The following is a 27504-nucleotide window of genomic DNA, read 5'->3' on the forward strand; positions in this document are numbered from 1 at the left end:
CTCTTATGCAGGAATAATTGTATAAGATTCCCTTGAAAACTATACATGATCCATATTTATCCATTCCGAGCCGACTGGAAGCTGTTTTAAATGCCAACGGATTTGCTGCACCGTATTATGCTTGGTAACTTATCTATTTTTGTCCTCACTGTATTTTGACGTCGAAGCTATATCGCTTCTTGGAAGAGAAGTTTTTACGAGGAAATGAGATACTAAGTAATCAGCATGTCATTATCTGCAGTCATATGGTAAGGTCACGCGCTGCTCTGCAGTTACTCGTGAGTCAAGGGCAGCAGCAGTCCTCGTCCAGCGCGAGATACTTCGTAAGAGCTGCAGCGCAGTCGTATGCACGGTATGGAGCTGCTGTTGCAGATGATGGTGGTCGCGCTTACGCTGGCGGTGGTTTCGCAGCCAGTGCGCACGTTCCCTCAGGAACAAGAGGTCAGAAGCGAGGATCCGGTCACCTCCAACTCAGGTACAGAAGACGCCTCTCTACTCATCTACAACGGAATCTCTACTTCGCAATAAACCTCATAGTGTGTGGCAGAGGGTTTTTGGTGTACTATTCTCACTTCCCTGTTCCAACCGCGAATGGTGCACGGGAAGAACGATTGTTGGTTAGCCTCCTTGTGTATGATCTCTTGGTGAAATACGCGTAGGTTGGAGCAACATATTAGTAGACTCTTCTTGGAGTAAATGCTCTATAAATTTTGACAGTAAACCACCCTGTGACGTACAAAGTTTCTCTTCTGCACTTTGGAACTGAGCGAGCACTGCCGTTACTCTTTTGAGTTTCTGAAACGAACCTGTGACGAAACGCGTTGCTCTCGTTTGGATCTTATACATTCACAAACCGATCCTACCTTGTTAGAATTCCAGGTTTGCGAGCAATACTAAAGTGTCGGTCGAGCATGGGCTTTGTAAGCTACCTGCTTTGTGTGTGTGTATTACACCTGAAGGTGTTTCCAATGAATCTCAGCGTGGTATTTGCTTTTTCACCGTTAATTTTATTTGGTCGTTCTATTTTAAGTCACTCTGTACGCTTATATGCAGATATTTTATGAATGAATCTTTTTCCAGTGAGTTTTCGACGTTCTACATCTACATGTATACCCCGCAAACTACCTTACGGTGTATGGCGGAGGGTACTTTTCTACAACTATCTTCTTTTCTCCCTTTTCCAGTTCCAGTCGCCAATGGTGCACAGGGAGTACGATTACTGGTAAGGCTCCGAGGGGGTACGAATATCTCTAGTTTTACCTTCATGATACCTTTGCGGCATACACGTAGTAGGAAGCAATATGTTGGTTGAATTTCATTGAAATATACCCTCTCGGAGTTTCAACAGTAAACCACATCTTGATGCGGAACTCTTCTCATACAGCATCTGCCACTGGAGTTGGCTTAAGCTTCTCCTTGATGCTTTCACATTAACTAAATGAACCTATAACCAACTGCGCTGCTCTTCTTTGGATCTTCTCCATTTCCTCTATCCATCTGGTCTAGTGTGGATCCTAGACTGACGAACAACATTCAAATATTGGTCGAATGAGGATTTTATAAGCTACCTCCTTCGCGGATGGACTACATTTCTAAAAAAGCACTCCATCTTCTGGCCGCAAGTGGCCCATCGGGACCATCCGACCGCCGTGTCATCCCCAGTTGAGGATGCAGATAGGAGGAGCATGTGGTCAGCACACCGTTCTCCCGGTCGTTATGATGGCTTTCTGTGACCGGAGCCGCTACTGTTCGGTGGAGTAGCTCGTCAATTGGCATCACGAGGCTGAGTGCACCCCACGGCGCCTGGATGGTCACCCATCCGAGTGCCGGCTACTCCCAACAGCGCTTAACTTCGGTGATGTCACGGGAACCGGTGTATCCACTGCGGCAAGGCCGTTGCCACTACATTTCTAAGGATTCCTCTAATGAATCTGTCTGGCACCTGCCTTAGCTGCAACTGGTTTATGTGGTCGTTCCATTTCAAATCGCTCCGTACGCATACTCCTAGGTTTTTGTGGTTGCAGCTGCTTCGTGATTGTTCTGCAGTTGTGGATTCGTTCAATAATGAGCCTTTCTGCCTATTTCGCGCAATGCGTTACACATGCTTATGTTGAGAGTCAATTGTCAATACTCTACGTATTTCGCTATAATTTCCTAACGTTCCGATCTCTCTTTATACAACTGCATCATCCGCGAAAAAAGCCATTGAACTTCTGGTGTTATTTACTAGGTCATTTATATATACTGTGAGACGTAATGCTCTTATGAACACTCATTAGGCGTACGCCCGAAATTACTTTAACGTCTGCAGCTTTTTCTCTGTTGAGAATGAGACGCAGTGCTCTGTTTAGGACACTTTTCAATCCAATCATTCAGGTGGGCTGACATTGCGTACGCTCGAATTTTGTTCAGAAGTCAAGGAACACTGCACCACCGGTGCACCGGTGTTCTCATCTGGCAAGTAGCAGCAAACCCCTGCGACAAGCCGATTTGGATAATCTTCGACATGCTATTCTGGGACCACTCAAAAGTAACACGCCATCTTCAAGTCTCACCTGAGGATGGTCTAAGAAGCCGAAAGCCGGTTTGTGACAAGATACGTATAATTTTGCAGAACATCGGGAAATGTTTCCTAAGGAATATTATAATTATGTTCCACCAAGAACCTACATATCGAGCCAGTTTTCATTCTCTAGCTAACGAGTAAAGAATATTGCAGAAAGTGCGGTTAATGACTATGCCTTACGAAAGTGATTCTCATCCCACTGCAGGCCTTAGTTTTTGTTGCAGTTAATTTCTAATCCCCGCGCCAAGTGTCGGTCCTCTGCAGGTCTTCCTCTATTTCCCTACAATTTACACCCATTGCAACTTTCAATATACGTATCTCGCAGTTTCAATCTTACAGTCGACAACTTCATAATACTATTAAAGTGCGAAATTACTATTGTTTTAAAATTAGTTGTTTGTTTTATTCTTAAAACCACAGCCGCTCAGTAACTGTCCTGGTTGTGTGCTTACGACGAATATTTAATTTAACAATGTGAAAAAATTGAAATTTTCGTTGCAAATTTTTAACGATTATCATAAAGTACTAACTCAACAACAATCCCTCGAATCGAATCGTTCAACGGTTGCTAATCGATCATCTTCCCAAAAACTCTACAACTTTATTACAGAACTAAGTATTGGCCTTGCTACCTTCAGCTATCAGTTACAACAATGTCTATCAAAATAGTGAAATTTTAGAAAAAACGTCAATGCTGTGTGCAACATTGTTGACAAGATTCGGAATGTGGCTGTTTCCAGTAATTGTATGGAAGTCGAGAAATCTAAAGTAGTGGCTCTTTTTCCTTAATTATGCTAAATGCATAGGTATATGGAGACAGCAGTACATTCCATTTTGCATAAACAATTAGCTTCGGAAAAAATATGTTTCAAATGCATTCCACACAGTTTGGTCGAAACAAAAAAGAGCTTGTGTTAGATGGTGTAAGGGAATTCACAAAAAAAAAAAAGTTCACATGAGTAGGTGGCAAAGTGATTGAGACAATGGGTCACATATGGATAAGCATAGTTTCAAATCACTTCCAAATTTATTTTTTTCCTGTTTCCCTAAATCGATTAAGGATAATAGGTCTATTGAAAATGACACAGTGGATTTCCATCCATACGCTTCATCTCTCCGAGAGTGTTCTCTGTCTTTCGTGACCTAATATGTGTCGCTGGGTCACTATACGATCTTTCTTTCATTAAAAAATGAACTCCTCCAAGACCAATTTCTGTAAAATGCTGGAATTACACGTGGTGGAGCGATTTCGAAGCGGACCTCACGTTTATCCAGTTGGATCTCAACGAACATCAATGTGGTGCAAAGTCTTCTAACTATTTCATAATGTGGAAGAACGCAAAGTGGGTCATTACATTAAACGTAAATTCCAGAAATGTAGCTTCCAAATTAATTACTCACAGCTAGAGTAAGCCTTGTAATATAAGAGGCAGTCTAACGGAAATGAAACATATGAAGAAATGTAAGTAATCTCCACAGCTGGTAATACTTTCATCCCATTGTGAGATAGGACATTCAATGTCTTTGTGGAAAAATGTTTACAGTTATGTACAGAACTATGATTGTAGTAGTAGAGCAAAGTTCGTTTTGTCTCACTCTGCATTGTTGTCAGATTAATTCAAATTGGCAGATCCAAGATGGCGGCGATTGATATGGCAATGTTGCAATGATGTCTTGGTGGAACATTAAAATTTTGGCGGGAAAATAGGACAATTCGGCTACTTCCATTAACCTAGCCCCCTCCTCTCCCCTTTCCCCTCTCCTCCCCTCCCCTCCCCCAGAAAATGGCGGGAAAATTTTGACAGGAAAAAAAGATCAATTGGGTTACCTCCACTAATCTATGTCATTCAATCACCACCTCTTCCCTGGAACTGGTGGGAAAAGGACTCAGTCTGTGTCCAGCTGCCAGAGAGAGGAAGGAGTGTACTTTATTTATTTCCAGTGGGCAGCTGGGACAATTTATTTAGGAGTATGTTTCATGTAGTTTACTCGTAAATTACTGAAGTGATGCAGTAAACTGATGTAAGACACGCAAACAACTCGTGAATTGCTCTAAAAACACACTCATTAATTATAAACTGTCGGAGTAATGCATTGTACAACCTGCAGACATGTTGACAAAATAATGCAGTACACTGGTACACAGACAGGATTACTACTCATAAAATTGTCAAGACGCTCTGCAAACATGATCACAATGCTTAAGCAGCTGATAATAACACAGTGCACACTTATTGCACATAAAAAAACTTTCGAACTATCGTTAATAAATTCGACTGCAACGTATCAGCAAACTGTTCCCTGCTGGGGGCAACGGACACACACGCTAGTGTGATCTGCCCCGCAAAGTGCCGACGCAGGCATCAACTGCCAAGCCACGTGCAGGTGTCTGGTGAGGTCCCATAAGCATGAGGCACCAGCATATCTTTCATACTTGACATCTAAGAAAATATTGTCAAAACACATGTTTACTTAGCCACTATGGCTGACACATCACTGTGAAATGTTTGCCTAGCAACTTATCAATGCCAGTGTAACTGAAATGTTGTCAGTGTTATACTGACATCATATGTCTCTGTAAATACAGCCAAGTCCTCGCTCTGGATGTACTATTGAAATCTATTGCAAAGCTTTCAGAAACTATTTACAAAAATATCCCAGAATAACATAGGATGCATTCTGTCCATTACATATAAGTCCCTTACCAAAAATCGTTAAGTACCTCAGAAACAGTTAACAGTCACTTTTGTTGTAGAATTTAATTGTGGTAAGTTCCTACAGGACCAAACTGCTGAGGTCATCGGTTCCTAGGCTTACATACTATTTAATCTAATTTAAACTAACTTATACTAAGGACAACACACACACCCATGCCCAAGGGAGGACTTGAGCCTCTGATTGGGGCAGCCACTTGAACTGCGGCAAGGCGCCTCAGACTGCATGGCTACTCCATGCGACATTGTTGTAGGAGCTTTTATGATGTCTGAGCTTGTCTGCATAGAAATTCTTGTCCTAAAGGACCTGTTAACGAAAATGGCCCAGAATAACATCGATTTCATTCTTCCTGATGGTTATAACAAGGCATCACATGTTCTATTCCTGGAAATCATGACAGACTTTGTTCAACATGCGTCTCAAAATGGTAAACGTTCTCACTGCTAAAAGCCTTCATCATGTCTGTGCATGCTTGCAAAAACACCATTAATCATAAATGTATTATTGTTATTTGTAAAGAGATACAATGGTCACATCAAGCTCTTCCAGGAAATAGTGACATTCTATAAAGGATTCTCATTGGGTTTCGATTCAAATGAAGCTCTCTCATTGGTCGCCTTGGTCTATATAGAAACCCACATCCAACCTCCATTGTCTTCAGTCTACTGCTGTCCGCCTTGTTGTGCATACCTTCATCTCTGTGTGTGCATACGTTCTTTCTCCCCAAGACGATTAGAGGTGGCACCAGCAACGATTCAGAGTATAGCAGCAAGAGACATAGAGTTCTGGAGACAGGATTACCAAGTGAGTAAATAATTTGTATTTTGAGTGTAAATTTTTGTGTGCATGTTACATTTTCCTAACTAATTCTGTCTCCTTATTACAGTACAACTCCAGTATTTTATCTTGGTGCATCTCCTATGGTGGGTTCACAGCCAGGCTTCCCTTGTTAGTATAATTTTCATTGTAATTTGTTCTTGTGTAGTAGCAATTAATTTTTTTTCTTTCTTTCATTCTTGTTTTCTCGGTTTGTATAACTACTTTGTTATTGTTGTTGGAGGCGAGATAGACCAATTGCCAGATGTCGATTCTGATGGGGACAATGACATGCCTGAATGGGTCAGACAAAGGGCCACTGAAATAGAGGAAGAAAGGCACTGTGATCTGGCCACATTAGACGATGATGATTATGATGATGACTACTTTGACGATGTGATGGAGTTACCTAATGAAGTGTTAATGCCTTCCAGCCAGAGCGAGAAACGTGATTCCTCACCCTGCCTGTAGCCTTGTGATCGTCAGTATTCTTTCCTTCACTGCGCTAGTAGTGGTAAGCAATGTACTTAACGGTTATTTTTTATTTCTTCTTCTACAGTGGTCTCATCTCTGCAGGAGGGTGCCATGACCCTGTCGGTTTTTTAAGGGTGTGCATTCATGTCACTGAAATGGAGCTTCTCAAAATAGTCAATCATTTGTGGTATCCCACCATTAAATACAGTGTGGTGCTCAGCATTGAACTATCATATCCCTCCTCCCCCCCCCCCCCAAGTTGTTTCTGATATCATCTTTGGGGGAAAATGGTGTGATAACATGGAGATCGTCAATCGCCAAGTGGTTTTGTAAATTCACCTTGAGTGCTATACTGGCCCGGTCTTCTGAGATGGAAGTCGAAAGTTCAGCTAAAGCACTCAGCCAAATACTACACCTGGACATCCATGCACAGTAAATGGAGGGTCTAGCTATATCAAACTGCCTAAAGATATAGCTAATAAGCATGCATGCATTAAAGTCGAAAATAGGAACGACCAGGCTTGATCTGCTTGGTCAGATCCAGTTTCGAGAGAAATTCCGATCGTAGGGATCATCCTGAGTGTCCCAGTACATACCACTTAGGTGATAATATTCGTGGATGTTATAACTTTGATTGTATCGAGTTGCCCATCAAGGTCCAGGACATACCTAAATTTGGGGCGGAGAATACTGGAATATCGGTTCATGTTTATGGCCTGGAGAAGAAAAGCAAGTCAGATAAGCAAGACAAGCATATTGTTGTTGGCTCCAACCATTTCTCAAAATTTTCAGGTTAGTGTAAGTTGCATGTAAACATGCTGATCTTCTCTGAAGATGATAATTATCACAATGTTTCAATCAAAGACATGTCCTGACTCCTTTCCTCCCAACTATCAACTAAAAAACCTTGAGTGAGAGATCCGTTGGGGGACTTTGCCAATGTGTCCAGAGGCACACGAGGTTGATAACCCACAAATGTGTGACAGGTTCAACTTTGCTCTTGATTCTAGTTACATAATGTACCTGGAAGTTAATAACTTGTGTGGGTATGCCCATGCAGCATTCACTGCCGATTGGTGAGTTTCCGTGGGTGCCCAAAGACGAATGCAAGGGATTAGGTGGAAAAATCAGGGGGGTGGGGGGGATGGCAGCTGATTCTGATGTAAGGTATGTGGTGGAGGCAGAACTCACATACCCTATTAGTTTGCATGATGTGCACTCCGATTTGCCACTGTGTCCAGAGCAACTAGTTCTGCAAGGAGGCTCCATGCCAAAACTGATAACAATACTGGGGGATAAGTGGAGATACGTCATTCAGTGTCGTAATCTCCAGCAGTGTCTCAGCTTGGGTATGGAGCTGGTTAGAATCACCCGGGCTACCCCCTTCAAGCAGTCCCCCTGGTTAAAGGAGTATATTGATTTGAATACGAGACAGAGAGCTTCTGCGACATGTGACTTTGAGAAAGATTCTTACAAATTAATGAATAATTCAATTTTCGGTAAAACAATGGATAATTTGAGGGAACAGCATGAAATTTTGACTAGAACCGAATGGGATGGGCGTTATGGCGTAAGAAAATGCATTTCCAGACCAAATTTTAAGCTGGTCACCATATTCTATAAGAACTTTGTTGCTGTGGAGATGGCGAAGACTGCAGTAGAGTTTGCGAAACCTATTTTTGTAGGGATGTACGTACTAGACCTATCCAAATTCTACATGTACCGCTTTCATTATGAGTTTGCAAAAACTCGTTTTATAGATCCTAAATTACTTTATATGGATACAGATAGCTTCACCTACTGGGTATGAACTTCAATCTAAATGAAGTAATTAGGTACCATGGTAATGAATTCGATATGTCCTCATACATGGCCAATAATCCTTATGGTATATGGTTATTGGAAGGTGCCAGACAGAGGCGAGCCAAGGATCTGTATCATATGGCATCGAGAGCCCTCTCTACTGAAGACTGTTTGCGGTGCCTGCACAGTAGTGTCAATGATGCTGCACTGCAGTCGCCATATATGGTACAGGACACGAGGTGTTTACTGTGCTGCAGTCTAAAATCGGCCTGTCGCCTCATGACGATTAAAGGGTCATTCGCAATGACAGGATTGAAAATCTCTCTTACTCACACTAGTAATTTGTTGCGAGAGAAGTGATTGGGGACTCTGAGTGAGAGTGAGAGAGTTAGAGGGAAAGGGGGAGAGAGAGAGAGATAGATAGAGAGAGAGAGAGAGAGAGAGAGAGAGAGTCTGCAGAGTAGTAGTATGACCTTGTTTCACAATGTAAGTAGTGTTGCGTGTGTGTGAATGAGTGAGTGAGTGTGTGTGTGTTTGTGTGTGTGTGTGTGTGTGTGTGTGTGTGTGTGTGTGTGTGTGGTGTAAATATTTGTGTGTACTGTGTACACGTGTATATACATACATAAAGAGCATGTGTGGAAAAAGAGGATGAAGAAAAGAAAAAAAAACTTTTACATTGGCACACCATGTGTGAGTAAGAAAAAGCATATCAAAAAGGCATAACCAAAAAAATATTAAGCAGCATAAACAGAAAATTTTTTGTTTATTTATTTATTTGTTCATACGCAACATATGTGTAGCCTGTAAAAATATATATCTGCACACCATGTGCGTCTCATAAATAGAATAGTTTGACCTGCTGCTAGCCACCCAAGTCATATTATTTTTTAAGTGTATATATATCTATATAGCTGACAATCCATCAGAATTGTTATTGTAAAAAAACCTTTGCTATTGGGGCTGTTGAAATTAGTTTCTACGTGTGTACAGTCCATCAGAATTATTGTAAAAGCTATACTATTCTACTGGAACTATGGAACTTGGTTGAAGTAAAGAAAGTACCTCCATATTAGTTCTTAGTGTCGATCTACAAAAAAAATAAAAAAAAAAAAAAATTCTGGAGGGTGTTACTGTTGTAGCGATTAAGCTTAAAGTATTTCTGCATTGGAATAGCAGAGTCAAAATGTACCTCGAGAATACTATATTGTACCTCAAAAACTACATTGTACCTGAAAATTATATTATACCTCAAGAACTATATTGTATGCGTGTGAATTGTGTAAACGAAGAAAAATAATTTCGTCACCATACGTCTTTCTTGTTGTTATTTGCAAAAAAACCTATCTCCTATTGCATTATGTATGTGTATGTATGTAAAGGCTGTTCAGGTCACAAATGACATTAGTGTTCCTGAAGATGAATGCTATTAAGGAGGTGAAGTTTAAGATGGAAGATAATAAAATATATGGAATGGATGCATGGAATTACGCCTATAGTGCGGCATGAATTTGGTTATGGGAGCAGGAGACGTGTGACCGTGTCCGCTTCCAAAGATATATAGCTCACATATCTAAAATTGTATCTCGTGTGCTTAACGAGAGCTACAGCCATAGCATCTGGTTAAAACAAATCGCTGTCAAAGTGGGAACAGGGCTGAGAGAGGGGGAAAAAATGAACAGAGGGGTTGTGAGGTAAAAATTCATTTATTTCTCATCCACTTAAAAGTAATTTTAAATTTTCATAAGCAGACACAGCAACATTGTTTCCACACATCTTCTTCTTCTTCTTCTTGAGTCAACGGAGAGCAGGACAATCATAGAATTCTGGGTCTTGAAAAGCAGCAAACTTGTAGATTCGCCGCATCCATGAGATCTTCTCCTTCCCCTTCACGCAGATGGTAGTATCCATATGTTCGAATAGTTGAAGTGATGTCGTCATATCGTTATAAGGTATGCCAGGATCATCCCAGTGCACTCCATGGCAGCAATGTGTTAACCACTTTGCACTCTTGTGTGTCTTAGCACACTTCACATACTTGAAAGACCTCAGTGATGCAATGTTTGCTGAGAATGTCTCTATTATTCCTGCATCTTCTGTGTATGCTACGAATGCAACATCTTTAAATATGAACTGTCTGTACACGCCGTCTTAGAAACCCTGAGCGTCTCCAATGACGTTCACACCATCAGATGCCATTGTAAAATGTCTAGGTATGGCGCAGCATCTGTTCATTTGTACAGCCCGTTGCACAACACCGGTGAGCGCGCAGTAGTTGATCGCAGGGTCATGTAGAACTGGAACATACGCGGCAGGGTGTTCAGGGAAATTTGTCGAAGATTCGAATTCAATTCGCACAGCTATAGGACCAGTCATAATTATCTCGTTCTGTTTCGAACAGCCTATTGCGATTATCGGTGACTGCTCCTTGAACTTCTGTGAAGTGAGTAGACACCCTCCTTCTTCTTTAGCATTTTTGTAGTAAGAAGCACGAAATCTTGCGTATATGTCATATGCTAGACTGTATATATTTTCATCCCATTGCAGCTGCAAGTTTTCATATGGGTAGAATTCTGAATTCAGGTAGCCTCTGGCATTAGTTAACTTTCAGTTGTCGAATACAGTGGAATCATTTGCTATATTCCCTCTTCCATTAGTCTGAAAGGCAAGTATGTTGAATCTAGGTGTCTCTAGCTGCAGAGAGGTTTTATTAGCCCATGTTTGTCTGACTGCAATCAGTAGCACAGGGTTCTCGAAAGCCTCCCATGATCGAGATGTTAGTGATACAAGTCTTCCGAAATTCAGGACTTTTAAAAGCTTCAAGCGCTTCTCATCAGATACACTGAAGTGAGGCATTTTCCATATTATCTTGCTCATTGTGATCATATTCTTCTCTTGAGCTCCTTGAACGTGTGAGTTATTATCCGTCGCACTCCGTACCAGAACGAGTTCCTGTTTAGCATTCATAATAATCCGCCATACATCTTCAAAGTAGCATTTTTAAAGGTATGCAAGCAGTAAATCGCTTGTACTCTGCAACTGTCCTATCCTCCGGATCATCAATGAACCATCCTGCATTTTCTAAGCCCTTCAAATCCGTGGGTGGTGCAGAGATGTGTGTTCTAAGGGTTGATGTTATGCCGACACTGCGTTATGGTCGATCTCAGACCCATTGAGTTCATAGTGTATCTCTTGAAACAGGAATGCTAAAGCGTTACGTGTAAGCTTGGATCCCACTCTATTGCTGCCATCGGTTTATTTGAATGACCACTCCAATTATATGAAACTCTGGCATGAAAGCGTCAGCTTGTCTTGGTGCTGGATTAGAATCATAATTTCATCATTCTTGTTAAATGTGGTTATGCGAGAAGTATTTCTGACCTAAAATTAGCTCATCATACTCTACTGGACGTTACATTGAGTGAGGACGTCATTGCGGGGTTTCAAGACAGTTGATTTAAGAAACTCATAGTTCGCACGTGTTATCACTTTGCGGTCCAGCAGCGAAGTGACATACTGTGGATTGCGTATACTGGTTTTATACTGTACGCCCATCCTGCCTTGGATGTAATCGTACAATGATTTCCTCAGCACGAAAGTCAACAAGTTTATTATTCTGGTCCACAATACGCAACTCCAAATAGTCTAATGTCTGAACTGTCACTGGAAGATATTCTGGATTGGTAGGAGTCTCAACAAGTACGAAGCAGACTGTCGTTGTTCTGTTACACTCGACTCTGATTGTGCTGACAAGCAGTATGTCCACAGTCTGATCTGACTTGTAAAATTTACTAGAATCCTTCTTCAAAACGTGCCCAATTGTAGGAGCCCTATTGAACCTTTCTGGTTAAAGTCAATAATTGCATTTACAGTCCTTATTTCAGATTTACTTGTACGGATGTTTGCACGTATCTCAATACATTTTCCACGCTGTTTCAAGACTTCATTTAAATCGTCGATATCATATGCACCTGGTTATATAGCCACTATGTCTTTTTCACCATTAATATGCAGATGCAGTTAGTTGTTAGTCTCGGTGATATCTGGGATGCAGTTGTACGTCTCCAGTCCAATCAATGCAATAGTCCACTCACCAGTGCTCAAATCAATTGGTGGGAAGTAATATGCATGAAATACAGAAGATAGTTCTTTTAACGTCAAAGTGTCTTTCAACATTGTATCTGAACCTCAACTGATGAAAGGGCGTTTAAAGCTCCTCCTTATATCTTCTTCTTCTTCTTTTTTTGTAAACTTCAAGAGAAACATGATGCATATGTGTCCACATAGATGTATACTAAAGTCCTGAGAGCGCCGAAAATTGACTAACACACGTCTTCTGTGAGTGAAGTATCGTTGCAGGTCACCAAATGCGCCGAAATATTAGACGATATCCGCATTTTTCATAACATGTGACACCTAGTGGATGCCGGGACCTCCAGCAACATCCAAATTCGCAATACCACATTCACAGTTTTCCACATAGTCTTCGGTAATGAATTCCGCATAAACACACCACTGAATCGTAGAATGCTGACTTTTTTTAAAACAATCTTAAGAAGATCAGTATTTGTGAGTGGTCCATCTGGTAGGACCGCTAATGACCTTTATTTAAAAAAAAAAAATTATGAATACACCATGCCCCTTTCCTGTATAGTTTCAAGTATAGTCCTTTTCCGATGGCTGTGGCTTTCATCATGCAGTTATGTCTTGTTTCATCTTCTAACTGTGCTTCGCAGTTCTGCGCGTTCTTGACCGTTCGAGCAATAGCTGCAGCACCACCAGCGAGGGACCCTACCGTCGAGAGCGCGGAGAGGGCCGGGATGAGTAACGGAAGAAAACCACCAGGTGTCTTGGATATTGGTAGAACTCTAGGTGCTTTAACCGATCCTCTTCGTCTTCTCGCACCTTTCTGCTTCACGACGTTTTCAGCTGCATACATCGCTGACAGGATACAGTTCTTCAAACAGCTCTGCTTCCCACCCTTCTCCTTCTTCCTATTTAGTGTACAGCGTGCAGCATTCATAACTCGCTTGAAATTCATCATTCCTAAATCCAGCTGAATTTTTTCACGCATGGTTTTATCAACTGCTGCAATGTGTCGATCTGTACTAATATAAGTTCTTTTGCGTATCGTCTTAGCCTTATCAGCTAAAATTCTATCTCAAATTTGACGACTTGAGAGACCTTATTTGCAGCTTACGCAATATCGTGTTCCATACATACTTCGTCGACCAGATTAACCCCCTTATCACCTTTTCTCGAGAGATCCTGAAGCTTTGTTGCCGGTCCACATTAGTTATATGCCGAACATGTGTAATACCACTGGCAGTTTGTCTTAATACCCCCACCTCCTCTAATGCGTCTCCTAGCACACATGTTATGCTACTGCGGTGGTTGTGGACTGTGTGCCCCATTATATAGAAAATCATTAGCATCAATACAACTATTTTGTGCTGCAGGAAAACCAATCCATTTGACTAGTGCTCTATTTCCCAGACGTCTGAGCTTTTCTGCAACTCCTCGGTGTAGAAGCAACCTGCAATTTCTTTGGCTTTACTATCTTTCGAAGATATAAGTTATAGGATTCGTTCTTTGCGTCTTTGAAACTGTAAATATCTCTGTTGATCAGTTTGGTAGGTCAGATTTCTCAAATGCTGTGTTTTGTTTTGAGATACATACCAAATCACCTACATTAAATTTCTCTTTGCGTGGTTCCAGCATTTTAATGCGGTAGTAAACCGTATCCATGGGTCCATTATCACGAATATCGATTGGTCTCATTTTCATTGTGCTATGTTTGGTTCGAGTATACTGAGCAATTATTTCTGTGACGATATCTGTACATCTGTATGAGCCACGAAAGTTAAAACACATTCACATTCGAGCTGTTATTGGTGTATTCAGACGCTCCTCGATACTTGCCTTCAGGTGGGTGAATGCTGAGTAGTGATGTATTCCATACTGCTGCATCACGGTCTTGAAATACCTATTGAAAAACTCTCCACCGTGATCGGTTTGGAGGTTGTCTGGACATCGGTTCGTCCCTGTCTGTAGCAAATGCTCAAATACATCAGCGACATTTCTACCCATTTTCCTTTTAACGGGTAGTGCCCAGGCAAATTTGGAGAATGTATCAATAACCATTAATATATTTGTATCCATTATTCTCATGTGAATATTCCTTCATATCTACAAGATTAGCCTGCTGTAAGACATCCAACCCTTTAATCCTAACATGCCTATGAGGGTATGTTTTACATGCGGGTTTGTGCAGTTCTCGAACTACTGTCTCCAAACTTATTCGACGATACCTCTCTCTATAAGCTCAGTGATTATTGAAACAGCCTGATTCGAATGAACTGTATTACCTGCAGCAGCTGATGCCATGAGCAGCCGTAGTCGATCTTCAAAATGGCTCTGAGCACTGTGCGACTTAACTTCTGAGGTCATCATCGCCTAGAACTTAGAACTAATTAAACCTAACTAACCTAAGGACATCACACACTCCATGCCCGAGGCAGGATTCGAACCTGCGACCGTAGCGGCCGCTCGGCTCCATACTGTAGCGCCTAGAACCGCACGGCCACTCTGGCCGGCTCGTAGTCGATCTATTACCTCGTTAGTGTCGTCATAAAAAATATACTTCGGGATTTGATAGTTCACTGATTTAAGCTCAATGTCAATACCATCACCGCTGCTGTTGTTGTTGTTTTCGCCGTGAAGTATTGGTTTTATAATGGTTTTATATTTCATGTTGCTCAGGCTTTTTTAGATCTTGTGTATATATCAATCAACTGCAGTGTAGCACAGTACATTTCCCTATCATTAGCTGAATAGTTTATAAGTTTTTTGGTAGGTCTTAGGAAAATAAGATTCATTAACCCAGGCGTTCTCTCAAACCGCCTATCACCAACCTGTATCGTGCCACCAGTTACACTTATAGAATGCATGCCTAACATGTACGGTCTTCCGCTGCTAACGCCGAATGTTCTATCTCTCTGACCAGAGGCGTGACGGATAATGAATTCGTCAATGGCAGACGTGTGGTTTTCTTTTTGCTAAGAGCTTTCTGAGTGATTCACTAACCAGCTTGAAGGTCTCTCTTAGTGTTTGCTGTCCATCGATATGCCCTAACCTTAGCAATCGTAATTTCTCTCGAACTTCTTTCCGCACTTGAATGACTTTCTGCTTCGTTGACATCTCGGTGTATACTAATTAGACGTCAACGCAGCGTGTGGTTTTTTATATCCGCTCTTCTTTCTCTTATTATGTGCCTACTCACCCTTCTCAACAATAAGGGCCTCTACATCTATTTTCCCCTCAATAGCCTCGACCTTTTTAGTTTGCTTTCTTACCGATTTCATTAACTAACTCATTTACTGCATTGACCATTCTCAGAAGAGTCTGGTAATACGTCTCTAGTTCCGTGGGAATGCCTTCAACTTGATGCACGATAGCCTGAATTTTCGCATCCATGTACAAGCGAATATTTTGTCTGTGTACACCCATTCTCTCGGGTTGAGAGCTAGACATTCGCACGAATTTGTTGGTGGTGCAGTGTATACTGATTTACTCGCTTCTCTCACCAGGCTATATTCAGGGTGGTCCATTAATCGTGACCGGGCCAAATATAACACGAAATAAGCGTCAAACGAAAAAACTGCAAAGAACGGAACTTGTCTAGCTTGAAGGGGGAAACCAGATGACGCTATGGTTGGCCCGCTAGATGGTGCTGCAATAGGTCAAACGAATATCAACTGCGTTTTCTTTAATAGGAACCCCCATTTTTTATTACATATTCGTGCAGTACGTACAGAAATATGAATGTATAAGTTGGATCACTTTTTTCGCTTTGTAATAGATGGCCCTGTAAAAGTCATAAACATATGGCTCACAATTTTAGACCAACCGTTGGTAACAGGTAGGTTTTTTAAATTAAAATGCAGAACGTAGGTACGTTTCAACATTTTATTTCAGTTGTTCCAATGTGATACATGTACCTTTGTGAACTTCTCATTTCTGAGAATGCATGCTGTTACAGCGTGCTTACGTGTAAATACCACATTAATGCAATAAATACTCAAAATGATGTCCGTCAGCCTCAATGCATTTGGCAGTACGTGTAACGACATTCCTCTCAATAGCGAGTAGTTCGCCTTCCGTAATGTTCGCACATGCATTGACAATACGCTGACGCATGTTGTCAGGCGTTGTCGGTGGATCACGATGGCAAATATCCTTCAACTTTCCCCATAGAAAGAAATCCAGGGACGTCGGATCCGGTGAACGTGCGGGCCATGGTATGGTGCTTCGACGACCAATCCACCTGTCATGAAATATGCTGTTCAATACCGCTTCAACCGCACGCGAGCTATGTGCCGGACATCATGTTGGAAGTACATCGCCATTCTGTCGTGCAATGAAACACCTTGTAGTAACATCGGTAGAACATTACGTAGGAAATCAGCAAACATAGCACCATTCAGATTGCCATTGATAAAATGGGGGCCAATTATCCTAGAAATAAGGTACGGGTGCAATCGAGGTTGATGTAGCATTCTCAACACCGACATTTTCGAGATTCCCGATCCTCGCGCAATTTGTCAGCTACTGATATGCGCATTAGCCACGACAGCAGCTAAAACACCTACTTGGGCATCATCATTTGCTGCAGGTCGCGGTTGACGTTTCACATGTGGCTGAACACTTCCTGTTTCCTTAAATAACGAACTATCCGGCAAACGGTCCGGACACTTGGATGATGTCGTCCAGGATACCGAGCAGCATACACAGCACACGCGCGTTGGGCATTTTGATCACAATAGCCAAACAACAACACGACATCGACCTTTTCCGCAATTGGTAAACGGTCCATTCTAACACGGGTAACGTATCACGAAGCAAATACCGTCCGCAATGGCAGAATGTTACGTTATACCACGTACTTATACGTTTGTGACTATTACAGCGCCATCTATCACGAAGCGAAAAAGGTGGTCCAACTAAAACATTCATATTTCTTTACACATTACACGAATATGTAATAAAAAATTGGGGTGCCTATTTTTTTAAAAAAACGCAGTTGATATCCGTTTGACCTATGGCAGCGCCATCTAGCTGGCCAACCATAGCGCCATCTGGTTTCCCCTTTCAAGCTAGACGAGTTACGTTCTTTGTAGTTTTTTTGTTTCATGCTTATTTCGTGAGATATTCGGCCCGGTCACTATCAATGTGTACAGATCCTATTGAAAGTTTCCCCTGTACCCACCATCATTCTTTTTTCTTGTTTTATCACTAGCGAGTAACCTATACCGTGAATGTTTCCAGCAATCTTTAAAAAAATCATTGAACGACTAGTTAGTTCTTATATGTGCCTGGTAAATGTGTTTAAAATTCAGATTGTCTTGTTAAAATGCTATAATGAAGTTTACATTATCCTTACCAACTGTTTCGGAATTCTGGAATATGTTTGGCTTAGATAAAATACATCAGCATCCATATGACGACCGAAAGAGAAATATTTTCGAATTTGGTCTTGGTTTTCCACAGCAACACCGTAAAATATAAAGACAGTCTTTGGCTTTGCTTTTTCAGGTGGGTGGATATCACCGCTTTCACTCAACGTCGTGTATCTTAACACCGTTTACACTGCGCAATATCTCCTGTAATAGCTGATACTTGGGCTGAAACAGTGTTTTTGAGAATACATAAACATGTTCAAATCGGACTCCATCTACATGCGTTAGCAGCGTCATGAGCACAATCAGTCTTGCCACAGTTGGATGGACCACCAGTAATTGCTCATATACGCACATCAAAAAAAGTTTTGCATCACCTCGGTTCCGAGATTTCCGGAACCTGCACAGAAAATTCATTTCCGCCCTTTTTATCGCTCATAAAAACCACACATTGCACGTTGTACCACAGCGAGACATTCACAGGTGGTGACCCAGATTGCTGAGCACACCGGTACCTCCAATACCCAGTAGCGCGTCCTCTGGCACTGATACATGCCTGTATTCGTCGTAGTAGACTATCCACAAGTTCATCAAATCACTGTTGGTCCATATTGTCCTACTCCTCAACGACAATTTGACGTAGATACCTCAGAGTGGTTGGTAGGTCACGTCACCCATAAACAGCCCTTTTAATCTATCCCAGACATGTTCGATAGGGTTCATCTCTGGAGAACATGCTGGCCACTCATTCACAAGATGTGCACGATGGGGCGCGTATTGTCTTCCACGAAGAATTATGCCTCACCAATATGCTGCCGATATGGTTGCTTTATAGGTCGGAGGATGGCATTCACATTTCGTACAGCTGTTATGACACCTTCCATGACCACCAGCGGCGTACGTCGGCCCCACATAATGCAACCCCAAAATAGCAGGGAACCTCCACGTTGCTGCATTCGCTGGACAGTGTCGCTTTCAGCCTGACCGGGTAGCCTCCAAACACGTCTCCGACGATTGTCTGGATGAACACATTTGCGACACTCATCGATGAAGAGAACGTGATACTAATCCTGAGCGGTCCATTCAGCATGTTGCATCTGTACTGCGCTGCATGGTGTCGTGGTTGCAAAGTTGCACCTCGCCATGGACGTTGGGAGTGAAGATGCGCATCATGCAGTCTATTGCACACAGTTTGAGTCGTAACACGACGTCCTGTGGCTGCACGAAAACTTTATTCAACATGGTGGCTCTGCTGTCAGGGTTCATCCGAGCCATAATCCGTAGGTAGCGGTCACCCATTGCAGTAGTAGCCCTTGGGCGGCCTGAGCGAGGCATGTCATCGACAGTTCGTGTCTCTCTGTATCTCCTCCATCGCTATGGTTCACTCCAAGACGCCTGCACACCTCTCTTGTTGAGAGACCCTCCTGGCACAAAGTAACAATGCGGACACGATGGAACAGTGGTACTGACCGTCTAGGTATCGTTGAACTACAGACAAGATGAGCCGTGTACCTCCTTCCTGGTGGAATGAATGGAACTAATCGGCTGTCGGACCCCCTCCGTTTAACAGGCGCTGCTCCTGCATGGTTGTTTATATTTTTGGGTGGGTTTCGAATCAAATGGCTCTGAGCACTATGGGACTTAACATCTGAGGTCATCAGTCCCCTAGAACTTAGAACTACTTAAACCTAACTGACCTAAGGACAGCCGGCCGGGGCGGCCGACAGGTTCTAGGCACTTTAGTCCGGAACCGCGCGACTGCTACGGTCGCAGGTTCGAATCCTGCCTTGGGCATGGATGTGTGTGATGTCCTTATGTTAGTTAGGTTTAAGTAGATGACCTCAGATGTTAAGTCCCATAGTGTTCAGAGCCATTTGAACCATTTAACCTAAGGACATCACACATATCCATGCCCAAGGTAGGATTCGAACCTGCGACTGTAGTGGTCTCGCGGTTCCAGGCTGAAGTGCCTAGAACCGACGGCCACACTGGCCGGCTGGGTGGGTTTAGTGACATATCTGAACATTCAGAGGGACTGTGTCTGTGATACAATATCGACAGTCAACGACTGTCTTCAGGAGTTCTGGGAACAGGGGTGATGCAAAACTTTTTTTGATGTGTGTATTTTACCCATGAAGAGTAACTTCATCATTCATGACTGTTGAGGAGATGTTTGGGGCAACTGTTTGCTGCTGTTATATCATTATAGGTGTAGCACTGAAAAATAATGATATTAATAAGAATAATACTTGGACTATAATGAGAGAGGTATGAAATAAAACACAAACACAATTTGAGATTATATATTATACACAAATTATTTATTTCAGTATCATACATCGGATGCAGTACTTCAAAAAACTCATCAGGCTCTTTCTTTATCTTCTGTTTCGCACCTGTACAGTATTTCTCAAACAAAACTTTGTCATATGCAATAAATTCCGCGCCCATCTCCCTCAAGCCAACGGATGCCTCTCAGTACCGGGGTTTTTCACAAGCACATTTAATCTGTTTCTCCTTTGGTTAAGCGATCATGTGCAAACAAAGGTACTACTCCAGATCATCAACATGTACACTATGCACACGTAGGTAATTTTCAGCATCATTGTATGCGAAGTCTGTGCTCGGCAACCAATGATTCTCCAATGCAAGGCGTAGTGCAGTATCAAGATCTTATAAGTTCATAACGTAGGCGTGCCATAGATAAAAACACTTGTCACCCTATTTCACATCTAGTGCAGTCATCATACATTGTTGTAATAGATAGTGTGACACCGGTAAGGCGAATGTCTGGGGGGAGGGGAGGGGGATACGAGTTGGATAATACTCTGTAGTCATTTGCTGACTGATGTAGCACTCTGCATGACATATTTCGTCTCAGTCGAACTCAGAAATTAACACTTTAATACCCTTCAATGCACTTTCAATTTCTGTTCTCGCTTTCAAGCCCCAGCCCTGATAGGCTTCTGTACCCACATTTATATGATTCGGTCCACTGGGAGTTAAATTCTAGATAGAAGTGAAAAGCATGGGTACACTCGATGCCTTCCTGTCTACAGTATCTGCACTCTGTGCCACACTAGCACAGGGATGTTCTGCTGGGATGAGTTGTATGTTGGTGACCAGTACTGTCCTCCATCTTGCTGTTGTTTAGGACCACGAGCAGCATTTTATGTGTTGGGAGCAAACTGGTTGTCCTCATCACACAAATCGATGAGTGAGACAGACAGTAACAGCTCATTATCATGCTCCAGCAAGTGGGCTATGTGCACTACAGGATCCAACGTGGTCATTACAGGTTCAGATATGCTGACGGTTGTTGCTGCCACAGGTCCAGGGTTCAGTGCAGGTCTCAACAAGATGGCAGCTGAGGTTGCTGCAGGCTCAGAGGCGGCAGAGTTCAGCAGGTTGGCGCTCAACCCTGTAGGCTTGGACGTGTCGAGGGCTACTGCTGAACAAACAGGAGGACCAAGACACAAAAACAACCAATAATAATAATAATGCTAACCACAGACAAAGATTTGATATGGGATACTTACTTTCCACTTCTTCCTGTTATGCAGGGCTGTACTTGATTGTGACTGATGTAGACACTTCATGGTTCTTCTTCTTTTGCTGCTGCTGCTGGCTGACTGAGTGAGACTGAAGTCACAGAGCTGCTGAGCCTGCCCTGTACCCCGTCCAATGACATTACCAGGTACTGGCATCTGACTGGTTGAAGTCTAACATGCGACCGGATTCAGGTTTCCTGTTGGTTACCGCCCTTTTTTTCTCCAGACTGCCGTCTTGGATTACATCATGGGAGGGACGAAAGTGCCTTCTAGTGGCGGTACTGTGCACTAGGACAGTTGGACTCTGGACCTCATGATGAGCACAGTGGATGGAGCTACTGCCTATGACAACTCAAGTTGTTTAAAGAAACATTGCATGCAAAATAAAGACTTACATGCATTGTATCCAGCAGCCCAGCATGGACTGAGTCCTTTTCCCACCAATTCCAGGGAAGAGATGGTGGCTGGATAACTTAGGTTAGAGGAGATAGCCCAAGTGACATTTTGCTCGCCAAAATTTTCCCACCATTTTCTTAGGTTAGTGGAGGTAGCCAAAGTGACCTTTTTCCCATCAAAATTTGAACTTCCCACATTTTCTTGGAGAGGGGAGGGCAGGGGATGGGAAAGGGTTAGGTTTGTGGAGGTAGCCCAATCGTCCTATTTTCCTGCCAAAATTTAAACTTCCTGCCATGACATCATTGCGACGTTGCCACATCTATCGCCGCCATCTTGAATCCACCATCTTGAATAAAGTTGGCAACAATGCCCTAATACTGATAGTACCCAGGTGTTCATCTCTTTGTCAAAAGCAAATCGACAGCTACAAATGTCTTCTTTCAGAATTCAAAAAATCTGGAAATCTAATGGTGAGAGACCGGGACTGTGCGGATTATGTGTAAGAGCCTCCCAGTGTAGTCGAAACAGTCTTGGCAATATGTGGTTGGACATTATAGGTCAATGGGTCAGTTAAAAAAGATCAAAAAAGGTCGATTAGGGGGATAATCGTGTAGAAACAAATTTTTGCACAATTAACTTTTCGCTGTAAGTCATTGTTTTTGAGTTGATGGAGAAAAACTTAAAATAGTGACCTTTAAACCCTCCCCACCCCAATGCTCACACTCTACCGGTCAGGATTTTTAGTATGTTGTTCATGACATTCCGTCCTAGCACCCTACAAAAATTGGCTACCACATGATTTTTTCCCATAATTTTTCTTCATTGACTAAACTATTTGCCTGCATTACAATGATACGTCCGTTAAATTTCATAGGCGTTTGGACTTCATGGCGAGCTTCAGTTTTTGCAAGGTGTCCACGCACCGTTGTGCGTTTATTGTGGCGCCGTGTACCAGAAAGTCAGTGAGTCCTTGCAGTCAAAATGAAAGTTCGTCATCACTTCATCCGAGCTGGCGTTGGATTTTTTTCGGTGGGGTTGGATCCATGGGCTTCCATTGTTGGTTCTGACGCTTGCTCTCCAGTTCAAAATAGTGCCAACACGTTTCATTTCCCACGACAACACTGAACAGGAAGCAACATTAATCGTGCTACCTACCGTTCTAGGTGCTGCAGTGGTGTCGACATCAACATCTGTTCCTCTTTCAGGCTGTGGGGAACATGCTGCCCACAATTTTTTTGTAAATTAAGCTGCCCTCTCACGATGGCGTGAGCGGTACCGTGGCTGATGTCCGACATATCATGGTATAGTAGTTAAAACTGTCTGCAAGGAAAAAAAAAATAAAAACGAAACAGCACGTCTTCGCAGCTCACCGCCCCATTTTATTTCTCGCTGTCGGCTTAAACAGAAAACCTGTACATTGTTGTTTAAAAAAAATATAGCCTAGGTGCGCGTAATATATAGCCTAGGTGCACCTGATTGTTTATTAATTTATCGTCTAAAAATGTGTTAGTGTACCGTGTAAAAATTTCAAGAAAATCGATCAAGAACGTTTCCAGACTGTTCCTAACAACGTTTACCCTTTGTATATATATTTATATATAGCATGTATTAAAAATATGTAGCCTTTGTCTGTCCAAATGTTTATTGTAATACTGTGTAAAAACTTGAATAACTTCGTCAAGAACGTTTCTAGTTTTTTGCTCAAAACATTTCACCTTTACATGATATATACACTACTGGAAATTGAAATAAGAACACCGTTAATTCATTGTCCCAGGAAGGGGAAACTTTATTGACACATTCCTGGGGTCAGATACATCACATGATCACACTGATAGAACCACAGGCACATAGACACAGGCAACAGAGCATGCACAATGTCGTCACTAGTACAGTGTATATCCACCTTTCGCAGCAATGCAGGCTGCTATTCTCCCATGGAGACGATCGTAAGATGCTGAATGTAGTCCTGTGGAACGGCTTGCCATGCCATTTCCACCTGGCGCCTCAGTTGGACCAGCGTTCGTGCTGGACGTGCAGACCGCGTGAGACGACGCTTCATCCAGTCCCAAACATGCTCAATGGGGGACAGATCCGGAGATCTTGCTGGCCAGGGTAGTTGACTTACACCTTCTAGAGCACGTTGGGTGGCACGGGATACATGCGGACGTGCATTGTCCTGTTGGAACAGCAAGTTCCCTTGCCGGTCTAGGAATGGTAGAACGATGGGTTCTATGACGGTTTGGATGTACCGTGCACTATTCGTGTCCCCTCGACGATCACCAGAGGTGTATGGTGTGTCTGACACACCGGTGTCAATGTGTTCTTTTTTCCATTTCCAGGAGTGTATATGGCCCTCCCCCCATGAACTATGGACCTTACCATTGGTGGGGAGGCTTGCGTGCCTCAGCGATACAGATATCCATACCGTAGGTGCAACCACAACGGAGGGGTATCTGTTGAGAGGCCAGACAAACGTGTGGTTCCTGAAGAGGGGCAGCAGCCTTTTCAGTAGTTGCAGGGGCAACAGTCTGGATGATTGACTGATCTGGCCTTGTAACAATAACCAAAACGGCCTTGCTTTGCTGGTACTGCGAACGGCTGAAAGCAAGGGGAAACTACGGCCGTAATCTTTCCCGAGGGCATGCAGCTTTACTGTATTATTAAATGATGATGGCGTCCTCTTGGGTAAAATATTCCGGAGGTAAAATAGTCCCCAATTCGGATCTCCGGGCGGGGACTACACAAGAGGATGTCGTTATCAGGAGAAAGAAACTGGCGTTCTACGGGTCGGAGCGTGGAATGTCATATCCCTTAATCAGGCAGGTAGGTTAGAAAATTTAAAAAGGGAAATGGATAGGTTAAAGTTAGATATAGTGGGAATTAGTGAAGTTCGGTGGCAGGAGGAACAAGACTTTTGGTCAGGTGACTACAGGGTTATAAACACAAAATCAAATAGGGGTAATGCAGGAGTAGGTTTAATAATGAATAGGAAAATAGGAATGCGGGTAAGCTACTACAAACAGCATAGTGAACGCATTATTGTGGCCACGATAGATACGAAGCCCACACCTACTACAGTAGTACAAGTTTATATGCCAACTAGCTTTGCAGATGACGAAGAAATTGAAGAAATGTATGATCAAATAAAAGAAATTATTCAAATAGTGAAGGGTGACTGGAATTCGGTAGTAGGAAAAGGGAGAGAAGGAAACGTAGTAGGTGAATAGGGACTGGGGCAAAGAAATGAAAGAGGAAGCCGCCTGGTAGAATTTTGCACAGAGCACAACTTAATCATAGCTAACACTTGCTTCAAGAACCATAAAAGAAGGCTGTATACATGGAAGAAGCCTGGAGATACTGACAGGTTTCAGATAGATTATATAATGGTAAGACAGAGTTTTAGGAACCAGGTTTTAAATTGTAAGACATTTCCAGGGGCAGATGTCGACTCTGACCACAATCTATTGGTTATGACCTGTAGATTAAAACTAAAGAAACTGCAAAAAAGTGGGAATTTAAGTAGATGGGACCTGGATAAACTAAAAGAACCAGAGGTTGTACAGAGTTTCAGGGAGAGCATAAGGGAGCAGTTGACAGGAATGGGGGAAAGAAATATGGTAGAAGAAGAATGGGTAGCTTTGAGGGATGAAATAGTGAAGGCAGCAGAGGATCAAGTAGGTAAAAAGGCGAAGGCTAGTAGAAATCCTTGGGTAACCGAAGAAATATTGAATTTAATTGATGAAAGGAGAAAATATAAAAACGCACTAAATGAAGCAGGAAAAAAGGAATACAGGTCTCAAAAATGAGATCAACAGGAAGTGCAAAATGGCTAAGCGGGGATGGCTAGAGGACAAATGTAAGGATGTAGAGGCTTATCTCAGAGGGGTAAGATAGATACTGCCTACAGGAAAATTAAAGAGACCTTTGGAGATAAGAGAACCACTTGTATGAACATCAAGAGCTCAGATGGAAACCCAGTTGTAATCAAAGAAGGGAAAGAAGAAAGGTGGAAGGAGTATATAGAGGGTCTATACAAGGGCGATGTACTTGATGACAATATAATGGAAATGGAAGAGGATCTAGATGAAGATGAAATGGGAGATACGATACTGAGCACTGAAAGACCTGAGTCGAAACAAGGCCCCCGGAATAGACAACATTCCATTCGAACTACTGACGGCCTTGGGAGAGCCAGTCCTGACAAAACTCTACCATCTGGTGAGCAAGATGTATGAGACAGGCGAAATACCCTCAGACTTCAAAAATGATATAATAATTCCAATCCCAAAGAAAGCAGGTGTTGACAGATGTGAAAATTACCGAACTATCAGTTTAATAAGTCACAGCTGCAAAATACTAACACGAATTCTTTACAGACGAATGGAAAAACTGGTAGATGTGGACCTCGGGGAGATCAGTTTGGATTCCGTAGAAATGTTGGAGCACGTTAGGCAATACTGTCCCTACGACTTATCTTAGAAGCTAGATTAAGGAAGGGCAAACCTACGTTTCTAGCATTTGTAGACTTACAGAAAGCTTTTGACAATATTGATTGGAATACTCTCTTTCAAATTCTGAAGGTAGCAGGGGTAAAATACAGGGAGCGAAAGGCTATTTACAATTTGTACAGAAACCAGATGGCAGTCATAAGAGTCGAGGGGCATGAAAGGGAAGGAGTGGTTGGGAAGGGAGTGAGACAGGGTTGTAGCCTCTCCACGATGTTATTCAATCTGTATATTGAGCAAGCAGTGAAGGAAACCAAAGAAAAATTCATGGAGAAGAAATAAAAATGTTGAGGTTCACCGATGACATCGTAATTCTGTCAGAGACAGCAAAGGAGTTGGAAGAGCAATTGAACGGAATGGATAGTGTCTTGAAAGGAGGATATAAGATGAACATCAACAAAAGCAAAACGAGGATAATGGAATGTAGTCGAATAAAGTCGGGTGATGCTGAGGGCGTTAGATTAGGAAATGAGACACTTGAAGTAGTAAAGGAGTTTTGCTATTTGGGGAGCAAAATAACTGATGATGGTCGAAGTAGAGAGGATATAAAATGTAGACTGGCAATGGCAAGGAAAGCATTTCTGAAGAAGAGAAATTTGTTAACACCGGGTATAGATTTAAGTGTGAGGAAGTCGTTTCTGACAGTATTTGTATGGAGTGTAGCCATGTATGGAAGTGAAACATGGACGATAACTAGTTTGGACAAGAAGAGAATAGAAGCTTTCGAAATGTGGTGCTACAGAAGAATGCTGAATATTGGATGGGTAGATCACATAACTAATGAGGAAGTATTGAATAGGATTGGGGAGAAGAGAAGTTTGTGGCACAACTTGACCAGAAGAAGGGTTCGGTTGGTAGGACATGTTCTGAGGCATCAAGGGATCAGCAATTTAGTATTAGAGGGCAGCATGGAGGGTAGAAATCATAGAGGAAGACCAAGAGATGACTACACTAAGCAGATTCAGAAGGGTGTAGGTTGCAGTAGGTACTGGGAGATGAAGAAGCTTGCACAAGTTAGAGTAGCATGGAGAGCTGCATCAAAATATATATATACTAGGAGATCCTGTAAAAGTTTGAAGTAAATCGACCAAGAACTTTTCGAGATTATCATAAACTATGTTTCCCCTTTATGTCTCTTCGAATATTCATTAGAGCATTGTGTAAAAATCTGAATTAAATCGGCCAAGTACTTTTCAAGATGTTTGAAAACAACGTATAAC

At 42.4% G+C, this 27504-nt stretch overlaps 1 protein-coding gene across 1 annotated transcript in view; it reads left to right on the forward strand.

The window, feature by feature from the left end:
- Positions 1-239: 239 nt before the first annotated feature.
- Positions 240-27504, forward strand: part of LOC126355902 (attractin-like) — a 167762-nt gene continuing 140497 nt past the window's right edge. The window contains exon 1 of the mRNA XM_050006413.1: positions 240-475. Within this exon, the coding sequence (XP_049862370.1) occupies positions 346-475 (130 nt within the window). The 5' untranslated portion in view covers positions 240-345. The remainder of the gene's footprint in view (positions 476-27504) is intronic.

The sequence above is a fragment of the Schistocerca gregaria genome, chromosome 3, assembly GCF_023897955.1.
Source record: "Schistocerca gregaria isolate iqSchGreg1 chromosome 3, iqSchGreg1.2, whole genome shotgun sequence".
NCBI lineage: Eukaryota > Metazoa > Arthropoda > Insecta > Orthoptera > Acrididae > Schistocerca > Schistocerca gregaria.